The sequence below is a fragment of the Epinephelus moara genome, chromosome 20 (assembly GCF_006386435.1).
Source record: "Epinephelus moara isolate mb chromosome 20, YSFRI_EMoa_1.0, whole genome shotgun sequence".
Taxonomy (NCBI): Eukaryota; Metazoa; Chordata; class Actinopteri; order Perciformes; family Serranidae; genus Epinephelus; species Epinephelus moara.
In genome coordinates this window covers 21,379,326-21,394,754 of record NC_065525.1, presented here as the reverse complement: position 1 = coordinate 21,394,754, position 15,429 = coordinate 21,379,326, and the positions used below count along the sequence as shown (strand labels likewise).

Below are 15,429 nucleotides of genomic sequence, written 5' to 3'. Positions count from 1 at the left end.
ACAGAACAAACTGACCCGGTGATTTAAACCAGTAAAAACACTGAATATAGTAGTTTCATTTAAAAAATCTGTGTTTTTCCGATGATGTTTGGCCCATGATGGAGGGGCTACTAACTACAGTGGCGAACATGAAAACATGAATGTTCCTATCTGGAGCCAGCGTTTGGTTTGTCTGTTCTGGGCTACTGTAGAAACACAGCGGGGCATTGTGGCGATCTCTGTAGACGAGGACCTGCTACAGAGATCAATTCGTATTTTCAGGTGACGAAACACTTAGGAAAAACATACTTATCCTAATGTATGCCATTTCTGCTAATATATCCCTATAAATCCTACACACTGGACCTTTAACTCAGTCATCTGTACTCAGCAAACCTTATTTGGGTAACTTAGACCAGAAGTTTAACTTTGTTTCCTCCTTCATGTTGGATTTTAACACAGAATATTATTACAAGTTTCTTCAGCTCTAGGTCTCTGGTTGTGCATGTGCGACACACATGCATGAGTGCACGCGTGTGGTTTGTGTGTGTTTGTGTGTAGGTACCCAGTCTGTTCGGGGTCAGCCTCTCCCCTGGCCTGGCCCTGTCCTCCGGTGGTGCCCTCCGAGCCTGCAGCTCAGCCAGGTAGTGGCTCTCGGCCGCTCTGACCATCTGCTGCTGTCTCTCCCTCTGCCTCTCCTTCTGTCTGTCCAGCTCTCTCTCCCGCTCCTCCTCCCTCTCTCTCTCCCTCTCGCGCTCCAGCCCTGCCTCGCGCTCCCTTTCTTTCTCTCGTTCGCGCTCTTGCTCTCTCTCTCGCTGGCGGAGCTCATTCTCCATCTGTAGCCTGTGGGGGAGGTTGACAAGTATGCACACATACACACACACACACACACACACACATACACAGGGGGAGAAGGTGAGAGATGCAACACCCAACATGAGGCAGATATTAACCACACACTGGTGAACCTCGCACAAACATTTCAAACATACACACACTTGCAGAAACACACGCAAATATGCACACACACACACACTCTCTCCACTTACCATGAGGAAAATAATCCATACACAGCATGACTGAGCAAGAGCAGATGAACACTTAATAGGTATCCACAGGAAAAGGACACACTCGCACACACATAGACACGCGCGCACACACACACAGACACACACACACACACACACACACACACAACAGAACACATTCAGCAGCAATCATTAGCACACAAACAAACCTACAGGATACGCAGGAGCCATTACAGAACCAGACGATAAATACCATCCATTTCAAACACAAACATTTCCCCCGTGCATTATGCCACAGGGAAACAATGTGTATTGTGAAACTGAGAAAGCAGCTCAAAGTGCTGAAAGAAAATGGAGAGAAAGAAAGAGAGACCTCCTTATGTGTGAGATTTAATGTGTGCACTTGCTCTGCATATGCATGTGTATGGGTGTGTAGTGTGTGTGTGAAGGGCAGTGTGTGTGATGAGTGTATAGGAGGAGCACTGTGGGGTGTGTGCTAAAAATATCACACACTCAGCAACCTGTGCCTACCCTGCAGAGAGAGATTACACAGCCCTGCAGACAGAGGAGGGGGAGAGAGAGAGGAAGAGAGGAAGAGAGAGAGGGACAGGGAGTGTGTGCGTGCGCATGCATTTGTGTGCGTGTGTGTGTGTGTGTGTGTGTGTGTGTGTGTGTGTGTGTTACCTTTCAGCCAGCGCTGCTGTGTGGTTCAGTTCTCCGGGGTAGCGGCCTCCAGGCAGGTGCAAGTGGAGGGCAGAGGGGTGAAGAGGTGGGAAGGCGCCCCCTGCAGGCACAGAGTAGAACTGCGACCGCAGCGCAGAAAGACACAGGGACTCCTCCATCCTGCGACAGACAGATGGACCGGGGGTAAACCAGTCACAGGCCAAGTGTGAAAAAAGTGGAAAATATCTTATATGTAAAGGTAACATTGCAGCAATGAAGATGAGAGGATGATGTGTGTATGAAGGTATTGTGGCAGGTATTATAGGGTACATAAAAGTACACAAATGCAGGTTAGACAATGAAATTGAGTGTTTACAGGAGCACTCCTGGTTCTTGGCAGCATGGATCTTTTTTCATTATCCAGCACTGCAGTCTAACATAAAGTAGAGATGACAACATAACTTGGACATAACTTTTCATGGATGCTTTTGATAAAACTTTGAACTGTTTTAAACTCTCTTTAATTTTGAGCAGCCCATACAGTGAGTACAGAGTGAACTTCAATACGAGCATAAAAAAAGAAAGCATTTTGATTGTACTGTCTTATGCTTTCAAGTCCCACAGGTTTACTCCGAACTTGGACACTGGCGTTAGTTTTTGTGCACCAAACACATGGAATTATTTACAATGCAGTGTCAAGATCAACATTTTCATAACCTCAAGGCAAGATGATGTTCTCAAAGCACCTTACCTTAGTATGCAATTTGTACTGAGTTTTGTTCTCTTTTGATTTGTTTAAAGGTCCTATATATTGGTGGATATAAAATATAATATAATAAGTATGTTTTCTTTAGTGTATAATCACCTGAAAATAAGAATTGCCATGTTTTTGTTACCTTATAATGAGCTGTTTATATCTACATAGGTAGCAGGTCCTCGTCTATGGAGATCACCATTTTTCATCACCATGTTTCTACAGTAGCCCGGAACAGACAAACCAAACACGGGCTCTAGAAAGGGCTGCTTTTTTGAGTTTTCGCATCAGCCATTGTCATTAGCAGCCCCTCCATGACTCCATAACTCGAGCATCAGAATTTTTTTTTTTTACGTGACACTTCTTTATTTACTGTTTTTTTTTTACCAGTTTAATTGCTAGGTCCATTTGTTTTAGAGAGGAAGAGACCTCTGCGGATAATTTGGCTTATGTTAAAAACCTTCTTAACATATGTATCAGAAATGAAGTGATTACACATTAAGTTATCAGAGGAAAAAGGTGAGCACATATAAGCATGAGCTGGGCAAGTGGGACATCTGAGACATGCCGAACAGCGTAGGAGAAACACTGATTTGTAACATGAAACTGCTCTATTCAGTGTTTTTATTGGTTTTATCCACCTGGTCCGTTTGTTTTAGAGATAAATAGCGATCTCTGGATAATTCCGCTCCCGTTGAAAACCTCAACAATGAACACTGAAGAAATTATAACTGGGAGAAGTTTCAGCCGATTGCAATCTGCAGTGTTCACCACTAGATGTCATTAAATTTCCCTAAATATTACACACTGGACCTTTAACTTGAAACCATTGCAAATTACAGAAAACTCAATGACTTTCAAGATTTGAATGAATTAATTAATGAGAAGTTTAATTAACTGCAGACCCATTTTAAACAAGCACCTTCAGTTGTATTCTTGTTGTTTCCTGACCTTGCTGCTTACTGTATATGGTAATGGATTTAATATGTACGCTGACTAAACAATCTCTTGAAAAATCAATGCACTCTATTAAAAAGTGAAATGGGAAGGGAACACAGGGACGGCGGTGGAGTCTGCCTACAAGGTAAAGGTATGGTGGTGTTTTAGTCATGTGAAAAGATGGTGTGCTTATCACTGGCAGTGTTATTTTGGTAAATCCATAGAGCAGCATAGTTTAGCTTTTAGCAGTGTTTCCAAAATTCCCCTTAAATCTCCCCTCAAGAACTTCAGTTGATTGTATTATAAGTAATTTGCTTTAACTATTTTTATCTACGCTACAATATACTCCTAATGAGAGAAATATTCAAACCAAAGACGTGATTCTTACAGCTGCACCCAAATGTCTTTATTAGAATCCAAACAAAACTTTGTGGGTGACAAGATAACATGAGTCTGAGAGGTTGAGGATTGGGAGTTTAGGGTGGTGTTATTACCTTGGTAAGGACAGTGGGTGGTGCAGGTAGGCAGGATGATAGTAAGCAGCAGCAGCTGCAGCGTGGGCAGCAGCAGCAGGGTCCAGACTCAGGGGTAGAGACGTCAATCGGAGGTCATCTGAGGTGGCGAAGGGCCGCAGTGCTCTTAGGTACTCCTCTGGGACGGCACCGGAGGGAACCACGGGATGCATCTGCCCAGGCAAACTGCAGAAAGAGTGCACACACACCATTAATCTTAAACTGTTTATGTGCTTCCAAATAGATGTATGAAGATTTTTTTAAAGGTCATGAATACATACGGTCGAACTATGAGTGCATTGCTCTTACCTAAGGCTCTGTATTCTGGGGTCCTGCATGACAGAGTTGGGGGTGAGGCCAAACGCGTGAGCCAGGGGGTGAGGTGAAGGCGTGGGTGGAGTCCTCTTATCCTGTTGGGGCTGGGTGTTCTCAGCACCCACCCGCTCTCTGCTGTGTCCCTGAACACTCTGCTCAACCTGACATAGAGACAGACAGTGTGAGAGCAGACATTACTTTGTATATTCATGGGGTTATAGTGTGTGCGACGTTGAAACTGAGCAGAAAAAGTTCAGGAAAAGAGGAGAGGAAAATGAGACAGGGTAACCCCCCCCCCCCACTCAGAGGAGTGGAAAAAGTGGGTCTGATATGTCATAACAGGTCAAGATCAAAGTGGAAAGATGATCCTAATATCTGGCCAACTGCTCTCTCCTTCATTGCTCTCACTCTCTCTAAGAGCTTCCCACTCAGAGGATTTGGTTGCCACAAAGTCCTTGATTGCTCAGAGAACAATTCCAACCTTCAAATCACCACCATGACAAAAGCAGTCATGGAAAAAAAGCCAAATTACAAAAAGATGTTTCCCAAACTTGCATATAAATTAAAAACAAATAGTGACACAGTTGGCAGGGATGCATACCATGTGGCTGTGCTCTGGGCTTGGCTCTGTCCCAGGGTGCTTAATATGTCATGTGTCATTTTTCTACTCTCTCTCTGAAAATTTCAACTAAAGAGGCAAAACGCCAAAAGATAGAAAGAGTTTACAGCCATGCTAGCAGCTCTGAGAGGCTGTACTCGCAGAGTGTGACATGCTGACCTCAGAATACTAACATGCAGGTGAAAATGTTACTGTGCAGGAGATTTTTCGTGTTCATCATCTTAGCGTGGTAACATTTTTTTACAATTTAATACTACTGCTTTGTTTTTAAGTATTGTAACTTGCACTGTATACATCTCAGGTATGCAGGCTCAAGGATTGTGCTGTGCCATCTAGATGTTTGTGTTCTTGAATCTTGTATATAGTGTTATTTATTTATGTTGCAGTTTGATCCCAGACAAACATTCTCTCATTCTGTGTTGCACAAGAGATGTGTGGTAAAATAAAAATACTGACTGATTACTATTAGCACTTTTACACAAAGTCCAGCTGAAGCTGATGGTAATGGCATTATATTGCAGGTATTTGGTCAAAAAACAAAGTTTGGGTGGAATTAAAAGTTTGACCTGATGATGGTCCATCCACCCATTTTCATCTGCTTATCGAGGGCCAGGTCGCAGGAATCATAGTCTGGGCCAGAGCTGCAGCTAATGAATACTGTGGATTCATTAGTCACTGTGGAAGTCCAAGATCATGCCCTTACATATCTTGTTTTGCAGCACAGGACTTTTATTTTGACAAAATTTAAGACATTTCCACCATAAATCGATGCAGAAAAGGCACAAATTGGTGCAAATAATTCACCAGAGTGCAGGAAATTAGGAGTTAGATGCTCAAAATTTTCTGATGGAGGACACCCCAAACCCCACGTGTCATATGCACCCTCATGTTGAAACAAAACCCATGCCTTTGCATAGAGAAGTACAGAAACCACAAAATATGAAGAAGCTGGAAACAGAGAATTTTTACCTTTGTGTTTATTGAAAATTATTCAAATCAATTAAATGATCATCAGATTAGTTGGTGATTAATTTAATACAGTCAATCAGTTAATCTATAATTTATTGCAGTTTTACTTTGGACACCTGTGCATATTTAATGACAATTTATCCAATAGTTGTTGACACATTTCAGTCCTGATCAAAGTGGTTGACTGACCAACCCACTGACCGACATACTGACTTTAATGACTGTCATTCAGAGTCACACTGCTGGTGTGGCTGACAATATAACTTTGTGGGAAACATCTTTGACGACACTGAGTTCTCCAGGATACAAAAGGAATCGCTGCCAGAAAACCTTGGACAACCATATATTGATAAGAAGAAAACATACGTTTCCCATATAATGTGTCAAATCTTGTTGCTACAGCAACAGACATCAATACAGGTCGGACCGACCACAGACAAACCAAAAACAAATGATTTCTCCCAGCAACACCCGATCTGCTACCTGAGTTTTGTATAACACTTGACCTGCAGTGAAAAATCTGCGCTTTGAATATGTTTGAATAGTTTTGAATGTGTCATTCATGGAAAGCAGATTCAAACCAGTGATAGACCGTCTCTCTCAGTCTAATTCAGCAATCTTCACTGGTTCAAAATGAGAAGGGAAGACGACACACAGAGGGTCTGGAGACCAGCCATCGCATTCCTTGACCTCTGACCCCGCAGACAGCCAGCGGCCTTCACAGATGCAGCAATAAACACACACAAACAGTCTGTTTCTTTAGCTTAAATCGTCCCGTTCTAGGACAAGTTGCATACAGTAAGGACAAACACTGAATCCACACAAAGCTTTAGAGCCCTCTCTCTGTCGCTCTCCTGCTCATTCTTCCTCTCCCTCCCCTCCTTTCTTAACATCCTATTCTCTGTTTTCCTGCCTCCCTCCCTCCTTCTTTCTCTCTGAATGTCTGAATGGGAGCCCCAGGCAGGCAGAGCCACAGAGTGGTCTTTGTGAAGGGGGAGAAAGGCAGCTCTGATCCAGGGGGAAGTGGCTACTGTGGGGGCTAACCCCTGCATTGTGTGAGGGGCCTGGTTCCTCGCCCCACCTTAAATTCGCTCGCACACCCACAAGCAAACACAGCCATAGACGCACGCAGACACACACATACACTGGTCCCTCTTCACATCCTAAGCCTTTTGTGGCGAAGGGTCAAGTACACACACACATATACGCGCACACACGCACACAAACACTGCAGGAAGCTGAACACAATAGGTGCCAGTCTCGGCAGCCTCCAGTGTTTCTTTACAAACCCCTCATGTGTTGCAGAAAAAGACATGGACTGATTAGTGAGAGGAAGAGGGAATGAGGCGGAGGGGTGAAAGCATGAAAATGAAAGAATGAGACAAGACATGGAAAAAGAGAGTGGTCGGTTGGAAGGAAAAGAAAGAAAAGAGAGATGGCTGGTTTTGACAGTTTGATGTTGACAAGCACTGGGACTATTTCTTTAATGGAGGGAGCAGCAGGAGGACGGATAAAGGAGACAGAAAGAGACAGACGACTCATCTGTGCTGAGAGAGAGCACGAGAGGGAGAGAGAGAAATGAGAAAAGGAGAAACCAGCAAGACAGGGGAACAAAAAGTACAGATACACAGAGCGAGAGCAGCAGATGTCTTGTCTCAAATTTGTCTGGAACACCAGCGTGTACGACCATTTGATAAATGACGTGTCTTACCTGTCGTCCGTCGGCCCTCCACAGGCCGTTGCTGGTCTTGGTGGGGGCAATGGTGACAACTGGAGGGGTGCTGGGGACACCGTGGCCCCGGGTCTGGCCCAGGAGGGGCCCTAATGAGCCCCGCTTCGGGGTGCTGACTGGCGAGCTGTGGCTGGTGGCCGGGGAAGAGACTGGAGACGACTCACCGCTGAGGGCAGAACCTGAGGCGGGGAGAGACAGGGGTTAATGACAGCAGGAACAAACTGCAGCTATCAGACGGCAGATTAAAAAGATTTTCAGGATCAAACAATCCCCCTGCGACATAATGCAGATGGCGCACGAAAGAGAAACTTTTTTTTGTCAGTGTGCTGGCCTGTGACAAGGTAAACAGTGATTCAATCATTCTGATGAAAAGCATTCCAGATAAATGTGACAGAAATAAAGGAAAGTGTAAAAAGGTACACAAGGTAGAAGAGATGTGGAAAATTGTACAAAATTAAAGTGTGTGTGTGTGTGTGTGCGCGCGCGCACGCTGATGAAAAAACCCACAAAAATCAGATATAGAGAGAACGAAAGAAGGATGTCATAAATGAAGGTGTTAAAAAGAGGCTGGGGTGTGACACGGCGAAGGGGGAGGTGTTAAATGTGATAAAGAGAGAATATGTGTGTGTGTGTGTGTTGTCTGTAACATTCACGCTACCATTACTCTATTACTGTAACACTCAGCAACCAGCTGACACACAGAAACACACTCAGAGATAGAAAGAGGGAAGAAGTAATGAGATGTAGAGAAGGTGGGAATGAATGAGCTCATGTAGAGCTAGAAGGTAGAGAAAGAGCTACAGGGACAGAGCGAGAGGAAGAAAACTAGATGATGATGAAGAGAGAGCGGGAGAGAGAGAGAGAGAGCTTGTTATAATTGGCTGTAATTAGATTCTCATTATTAGGAGATGAATGGAAACGGATGAAGGAAGAGACAGAGAGGGAGAGGTCAGGATAGGTCAGCTCTTATTCAACACCTTCATTAGGACACCAATGAGCTGAGTGAGGACACACATACACACACACTTATACACACACACACGCACAACCAGCGAGCTCCCAGGCAGTAAAACGTTTTACATTAATCCACAAAACACAACCTTGGTCTGTGAAATGATCTGCTTGCACAATTATTGCCACTGTGTTGCAATACAATGTGCAATTTTCTGTCATTAACACCTCGTTTACATCTTAAAGGAATAGTTCAACATTTTGGGAAGTACACTTATTTGCCTGCCAGCAGAGAGTAAGCTGAGATGCCTGACGCCACTCTCACATCTGTACCTAAATAGGAATTTGTGGCCAAGAGACGGTTAGCCTAGTTTAGCGTAAAGAATGGAAACAGAGGTTAGCTAGCACCGCTACAGCTCACTGATTAACATGTTATATCTGGTTTGTTTAAAGGGGCATTACTATTTATCATCTACATTAGTGGTTCCCAACTGGTGGGTCACGGGTTCCATTCTGAATGGACCACAAGTGACTTGCAAACGTGTCAAATTTATTTTGGTACAGTGAATTTCCGGCACAGAGCTTTTATTTTGAAGTGATGTTTCCTGCTGTAGAGTAACTGACTAACGGACAGCTATTTAATAGAGACAGCAAACTAGCTTGATGACATGTCCAAACGCAAGTATGACACTGAATGTATTAAACTGTGGGACCTCAAACTAATGACCAGTGAGAAATCTGGACCCCATGGCTGGACCAGTTGGGAAACACTGTTCTAGATTCTGAAGAAGCTTCTTGGATGAGAGGCGAAACGTCTTCAAGAAACGCAAGCAAGTCCAGTTGCCTACGATATAGCACTTACTATTACCATCACCTGGATGACTGAGAATCTTCACCGACAAACTGTTCTAGATTGTTTTGGGGTGAGTTGCCAAGTGTTGGAGATATCAGCTTTAGAGATGGCTTCTCTCTCTGCTTTCCTGAACTTCACCCACCAATTGAATCACAGCACAGAAGGAAGAGTGCATCTACTGCTAGCTCACCTAATACTACTGAGCTAGATAACGTTACAGCTAAGCCCAGATGGATGCCATTAATGTTTACATCTCATGCTGTCACAAGCACAAGAATCTTGTGCATGAGTAGATGCACACTTCCTTCTGCCCAGTGATACAGTTTGTGGGTGTAGTTTGGTAGAAAGAAAATAGTTCCTACATGAAACTGCTCACAACAAGGTCTGTGGATTACCCTGAGTAACCGGGTCATGATCTCTGGAAAGAGATGTTGCTGTTGAGTTTTACAACAGTGTTTTTGGCACTTTGAGCACCAGAAGCCGAGTGCCATTTAGTTTAATTAAACTGGAGAGAAGGCAGACATCTCTGTGGCCGATATCTCCAACTCTCTGCAACTCACACCAAAACAATCTAAACTGATGAAGAGCGCTACAGGTAAGAGGAAAAATATGTATTTTTGACTTTGGGATGAATTGTCCCTTTAATCTGTCCACAAAACAAAGTGTAAAAATGACCAACTGAGGTTTCCCCACATGAAAAGGAAATACTGTAAGTATATCACCTAAAATGTTGAACTTTCCCTTAAGACTTAGTTTTACAGCTCAGTTTCTCTGTTCAGAGTTGACAAACAACAAAAACATACGGACACATTAAAGGATGTTGAAACAACCAGACAGCAGGAGCAGAGGTGTTTTTTTGGAGTGTGGACAACAAAGAGGAGTTTATTGTACGTGTGTGTGAGTGTGTGTGTGTTTGTGTGCAGCTCTGGGTTTTAAAGAAGTAAGATCACCACTCACCTCTGGGATCCTCGGCCTGTTTGGCCAGTTTACGCAGGGCAGCAGCGAATCCGGAGTTTGCAGATTGGGCAACTGCGTTCCCATTGGTTAGTGGGCTGAGGGGACTGACAGTAGCCGTGGTGCGAGTTGCCGTGGAGATCATTCCTAATGATGGTGATTTATTGGACTCATGGTTCATACCTGAGGAGGAGAGCCGGAGGAAATGTTGGAGGAGCTTTGATATATGGAGAAATTTCACATTTATCGTTTGATATACCTCGATAAAACACGGGACAATCCTGTTAGAAAATAGTGTGTGATTCTTTTGTCAACTGGGGAATTCAATTAACACTTCTTTCTTTAAAAAAAAATAAATAAATCTTTCGATGATTTTGTAACAACATGCGTCAGGTTTTGAACACAGTTGGTATCTCATTTATCTTGAATGAATGAGACTCGTACACAAGTGCTCAAAGAGAATGGGCAAGTGTGTGTGTGTGTGTGTGTGTGTGCGTGCGTGTGCGTGTGCCTTTGTGTCTGGACATCATAGTGAGCACATACGCATGGGTCAGCTCCACAAGAGACAAGAGTGGAGGGAGTAGAGCTGTGTCAAATAGAGCGGTGACCCTAATAGCAAATCACACACATGAGTGCACACATGTCCATTTCCTCAAGGGAGCCAGCCAACACATCTTAAGACCTCGGGAGTATCTACACGCAAACATTATTAAGTATCACTGCAGTTTTACACCCTCTAAGATGCAAGCACACACAAGTAAACACACACAGCCACACACACGCACGCACACAGATAACCAGGAAACCCATCGATCTACTGAACAGTGGACACACTGAGCAAACGTGGTTAGCGTAACCTTTGTCTTCACCCTCTACCCTCTTACTGACCCACTAATGTTAATTACAGCTGGAATTAGCCAGCAGCCCCCCTGCCTGCTACAGCAATGACCTCATTACCACCACACACACACAACCACCTTTCAAACATGGATACACACATGCCACAGGAAGAGCAAACAAACAGCCAAGGCAGTAAACACACTCATGAAAAATTCATACGTGCACATTGAACACCATTATCGAATGCTCTGCTCATCACATGAAAGATTTTTTTTTTGAAGAGGCGATCTAAAAAGGGGCGGTCAGCTCTCTGACTTTTGTTAATTCAAAGTATCATAAATCTCGTATCATTCGCAGACACCAGATGAGACGTCTGCCTTCTACCTGCCAGCTTTCACACATGTGAGCAAAGACAGGCAGAGGAAGCTGCAGAGCGACAAACAGAGTGAGAGTGGAAGATATATGAAGGCAGGAGTGAGGGAAAACACAGAGAGGGAGAAGAAATGAACAGGAGCCAAATCTTAAAGTAAGTGGACATGAAGTGGAGATCCATCAGAGCAATGTACATGCACATTTTTCCTGCATGTTTTGAAAATTTAAAACCAATAATCAGTTAAACGTAATCAAAGTGTTGAAAGAGCTACTCCAGGTTGTTACCAGCTCCCACAAAGCAACACAGACAGATAAGAGTGTGTCAGCCTACATCACAGTGCTCTGAATGACACGTCTAGTGTGTGTAATGTACACAGCTAACATGCTTCTCACATGCATGATGTGTTTAAACATCAGAAGACAAAAGGCTACACAAGATGTATGTATTTCTTTAATGTTCACTGTTCTTCTCTTACCTTTTTATAGTTAACTTACGTTTTATTTCCTTTCTTTCACCCACTATTTTGCTTTAATTCTTCGGCTACACTTACGTATTTACATGTCATGCCGATAAAGCAAATTGAAAGTGAAACACACAGACAGAGAGGGAAAGAGAGATGAAGAGAGTAAAAGCTCAGATCCTGACAGGCTGTGTGTGTGAATGTGTGTGTGTGTGTCTATATCTCTGTCTCTGCTGAGCCCAGCAGTCAAGGGAGAGATGATAAGACAGTTTCTATCGACTCTTTCTCTCCCTCCTTCCTCTCCACTCACTCAGTCCTTCCTTCCTCTCCCTCTCTCTGTGTGCGTCTCGTTTATCTCAGCATACTGGAGCTTATTTAACAAAAGCCAACACAAATAATCTCCTCTCTGTTTCTTTCTTTCTTTCTTTCTTCCTCTCTTTTTTCCCCTACAATCTTTTGTCCCGGGCTATTCCTGTGATATTTACTCATGTCATTCACAAACACAAACATACTAACATATGCATGTGAGCATAATTCAAACATGCAAACAGACACACTCACCCTCCCGCTCACTGTTCTCCTCCTGCTCGTCGTCTTTCTGCTCCTCTGTGAGACTCTTTCTCTCTCTCTCCCTCTCAGCCTTGCAGCTGCTACGTGGTCACGTGACCTCTTTTCTATCCACTTCCCCCCTCCTCCTCTCCATCCACCGCGCCCCCACCTCCCCTTCCCCTCCCTCCCCATCTATCACCCTCTCCATCCTGCCTCCTCCTCCTCCTCCTCTCTTCTCTCGTCTCTGTCACTCTTTTTATCTTCCCATTTTCTCTCCTTAGCTGTCCCTTCTCTCCCTCTCAAACTGTGCTCTCTGTCGTTTTCTTTTCTCTCTTCATTCTTCATCCTTCCTCCTTTTGGCTCACACTCCTGGGAGGGTGGTTGGGGGGATGGAGGGAGGGGGGGAGTAGAAAGAGGAGGAGGGTTTAGGGTGATGACGGGGAGGGTGTGTGTGTGGTTTTGAGCTCTGTGTGTGTATGTGTGTGTGTGTGGCAGCGGGTAGTGTTAACCCTCCATCCATCACTCTGTCTCCCTGCTAGTCAGCTCTGTCTGCTTTGGGGACAGGGGTGAGGTGGGGGAGGGGAAGTTTCTGACAGTGACCTGTCACCCTTCACCTCTGACCTCTGCTGCCCCGGACAGCAGGAGGTTGGAGGGTGAAACACACAACAGCCCTAAATACAAATTAAGACATTTAACTCCCTTTAGGAATCTTTTTTTAAAGTGATGTCTGAATAAATAAACACGAGTTGAAGGACATGCCAGCAGCCTCATGAGGCTGTGATGCTCACTGTGCACCAGAGAACTGTTGGACGGAGGTTAAATGGAGAGACGACTTTGATATTCATCAATATTGGAGCAGAAAAATTAAATTTGGGCAGAGGATGGTGCCACTGGAAAGGCCATGTCTTTACCATAATCTCAAGGGTTTATCCTTTCTAAATTAGTCATTAAAGGACATCTCGGACATGCCAGGTTTGACATTGTCACGTCACGTTCAGCAGTTTCTTCTTAACTTCACTTTGAGATGAATGCAAGTGTAAACATACTGACATGATTACATTTAGCATGTAATATATGAGCTACTGACATTACTACAAATATACAAACACATTAACGTTGCTATAAAAATGATGGCGTCATCCTGACAGTACATATGTTCCCCAGCTCTAAATTCCTGTAATTGTAATAAGACACACTTTACATCTGTCATCCTAGTGATTTAAAAGATTTACAAATGTCCAAATATTTCTCTTTGAGACTGGTAAGGGCTATCTTTCCAAGAGCACAGGGGAGGAGGGATGTTTCAAATGCAATTTGAACAGTAAAAATCTGTTCAGCCACAGTAGAGATATCAATGTCTGAAGGCAAGAGAACTGTCTTGCACAAAATTTGAAGGCGTAGGTGTCAAGGAGGAAAACATCAGGAGGCTGTGAGCTGTAGGTTGGTGATTTCAACATATCGAAGCAGGGGAAGATACATTGCAGAAAACATAAAACTCTTTCAAGGATTTAAATAGGCGTGGGACGATATGAAAATTTAATGTCACGATTATTTTGGTAAAAAATAATTGTGACACATGGTGTTATCCAAGGAGACATCTAAATATGCTTACAATTCTGACAGCTTATGCTCATGTTAAAAATTAAAATGGTACTAAAACAAATTGGAATCACTTTACCTTATATTTTGGGTTTGGGTTGATGAATACTTCACTGCCCCAAAATGACCATTTGTTTATCAATTTCTCGCCCATGTTGAGTTAGATTAATTCAGAAAATTTAGTTTTTCTTGCATGCCTCCTTAGACCAAAGAATCCAAAAATGGCAAACATTGTTTCTGACCAGCACTGAAAGTGGGAGCAGAGATTAATTTCACTTTCAGTACCCATTGGAGAGGACTAAACGCAAGATGATGCAATGTGTTTGGGAAGCACTGAGCATGTGACTAGATACATGAGACTTGGATCATACTGCACGACTTGTAAACAGATGTTTAAATATAGTTTTGCTGCTGTTAAACGTGGTCCCCAATTACTTAAATTCATCAACAATATTTGGTGTTTTTGGATTCTTTGTTCATGCAAGAAAAACAACTTTTTCTTCAAGAATTCAACATAACACTGGGTGAGTAATTGATATAATACTGGTCATGTGGGAGGTGTGGTTTTCTTTTAAGAAACAAATATTTTTATTTCATTACAGAGAGTCCTGTAATGCAATAAAAACAATCTCATCTCATCTTTTTTTAGTGAACATCCTTTTTAGACATCCTTTTGACTATTTAAAATTGCACCATATCTTTCTATATGACATATCCCAATTATTTATTAAGATCTTTTACATTTTTCTTAAGTTGGTGCGTATGCAGCCTGTTTTTCCAGAGTCTCTTATTGTAAGTGTCCCCAGACTTAATGTGTGCTGGAAACATAGATTTGCTCCCGTCAGCCTCTGCTGTGCTTTGAGCTGAATGTAGAAATAATGCAAACACTTAATATATGACATTAAACTTGTTAGCATACTAATGCTAGCATGTTAGCATTCATATGGTAGACTACAAACCTGCTGACCTGCAACACAGCCACACACTCAAAAATTTGAGCATCAAACACTTAATTTCCTGTATAGTGGTAATGTGTGCCTTTTCTGCATCAATTTATGGTGTATTTAAGTGTCTTTTATTTTTGTCAAAGTTAATGTCATCTGTTGCTTTCACGTTTTTATTGGGGGGACAAATGCACATGTTCTACGTATTGAGGTGGGTGTGTGTTCTGCGTCCATCCCAAAATCTACACCTGTGTGTATTTTAGTTTTAAAGTATCTTGTATGATGTTAAGTGATGACCAAGTTTAAAATTTGACCTGCTGGTGTCACTAAATGAAAGTCACAGTTCATCCTCTGGGAACCAGAAATATCTTCAACAAATGTCTTTGCAATTCATCA

At 43.0% G+C, this 15,429-nt stretch overlaps 1 protein-coding gene across 6 annotated transcripts in view; it reads right to left on the bottom strand.

Annotated features, from left to right (window-relative positions):
- The window catches only part of LOC126407649 (genetic suppressor element 1-like), a 53,548-nt gene that overhangs the window by 9,362 nt on the left and 28,757 nt on the right, over positions 1-15,429 (bottom strand). For 5 of the 6 annotated variants that reach the window (XM_050072738.1, XM_050072739.1, XM_050072740.1 and 2 more), the window contains exons 2-7: positions 10,272-10,451; positions 7,490-7,689; positions 4,185-4,351; positions 3,858-4,061; positions 1,692-1,850; positions 545-822 (exon numbers count right to left, since the gene is read on the bottom strand). In XM_050072738.1, the coding sequence (XP_049928695.1) occupies positions 545-822; positions 1,692-1,850; positions 3,858-4,061; positions 4,185-4,351; positions 7,490-7,689; positions 10,272-10,451 (1,188 nt within the window). Of the gene's footprint in view, positions 1-544; positions 823-1,691; positions 1,851-3,857; positions 4,062-4,184; positions 4,352-7,489; positions 7,690-10,271; positions 10,452-12,502; positions 12,615-15,429 lie in introns of those variants that run through there. The other variant, XM_050072741.1, reaches the window with a different exon arrangement.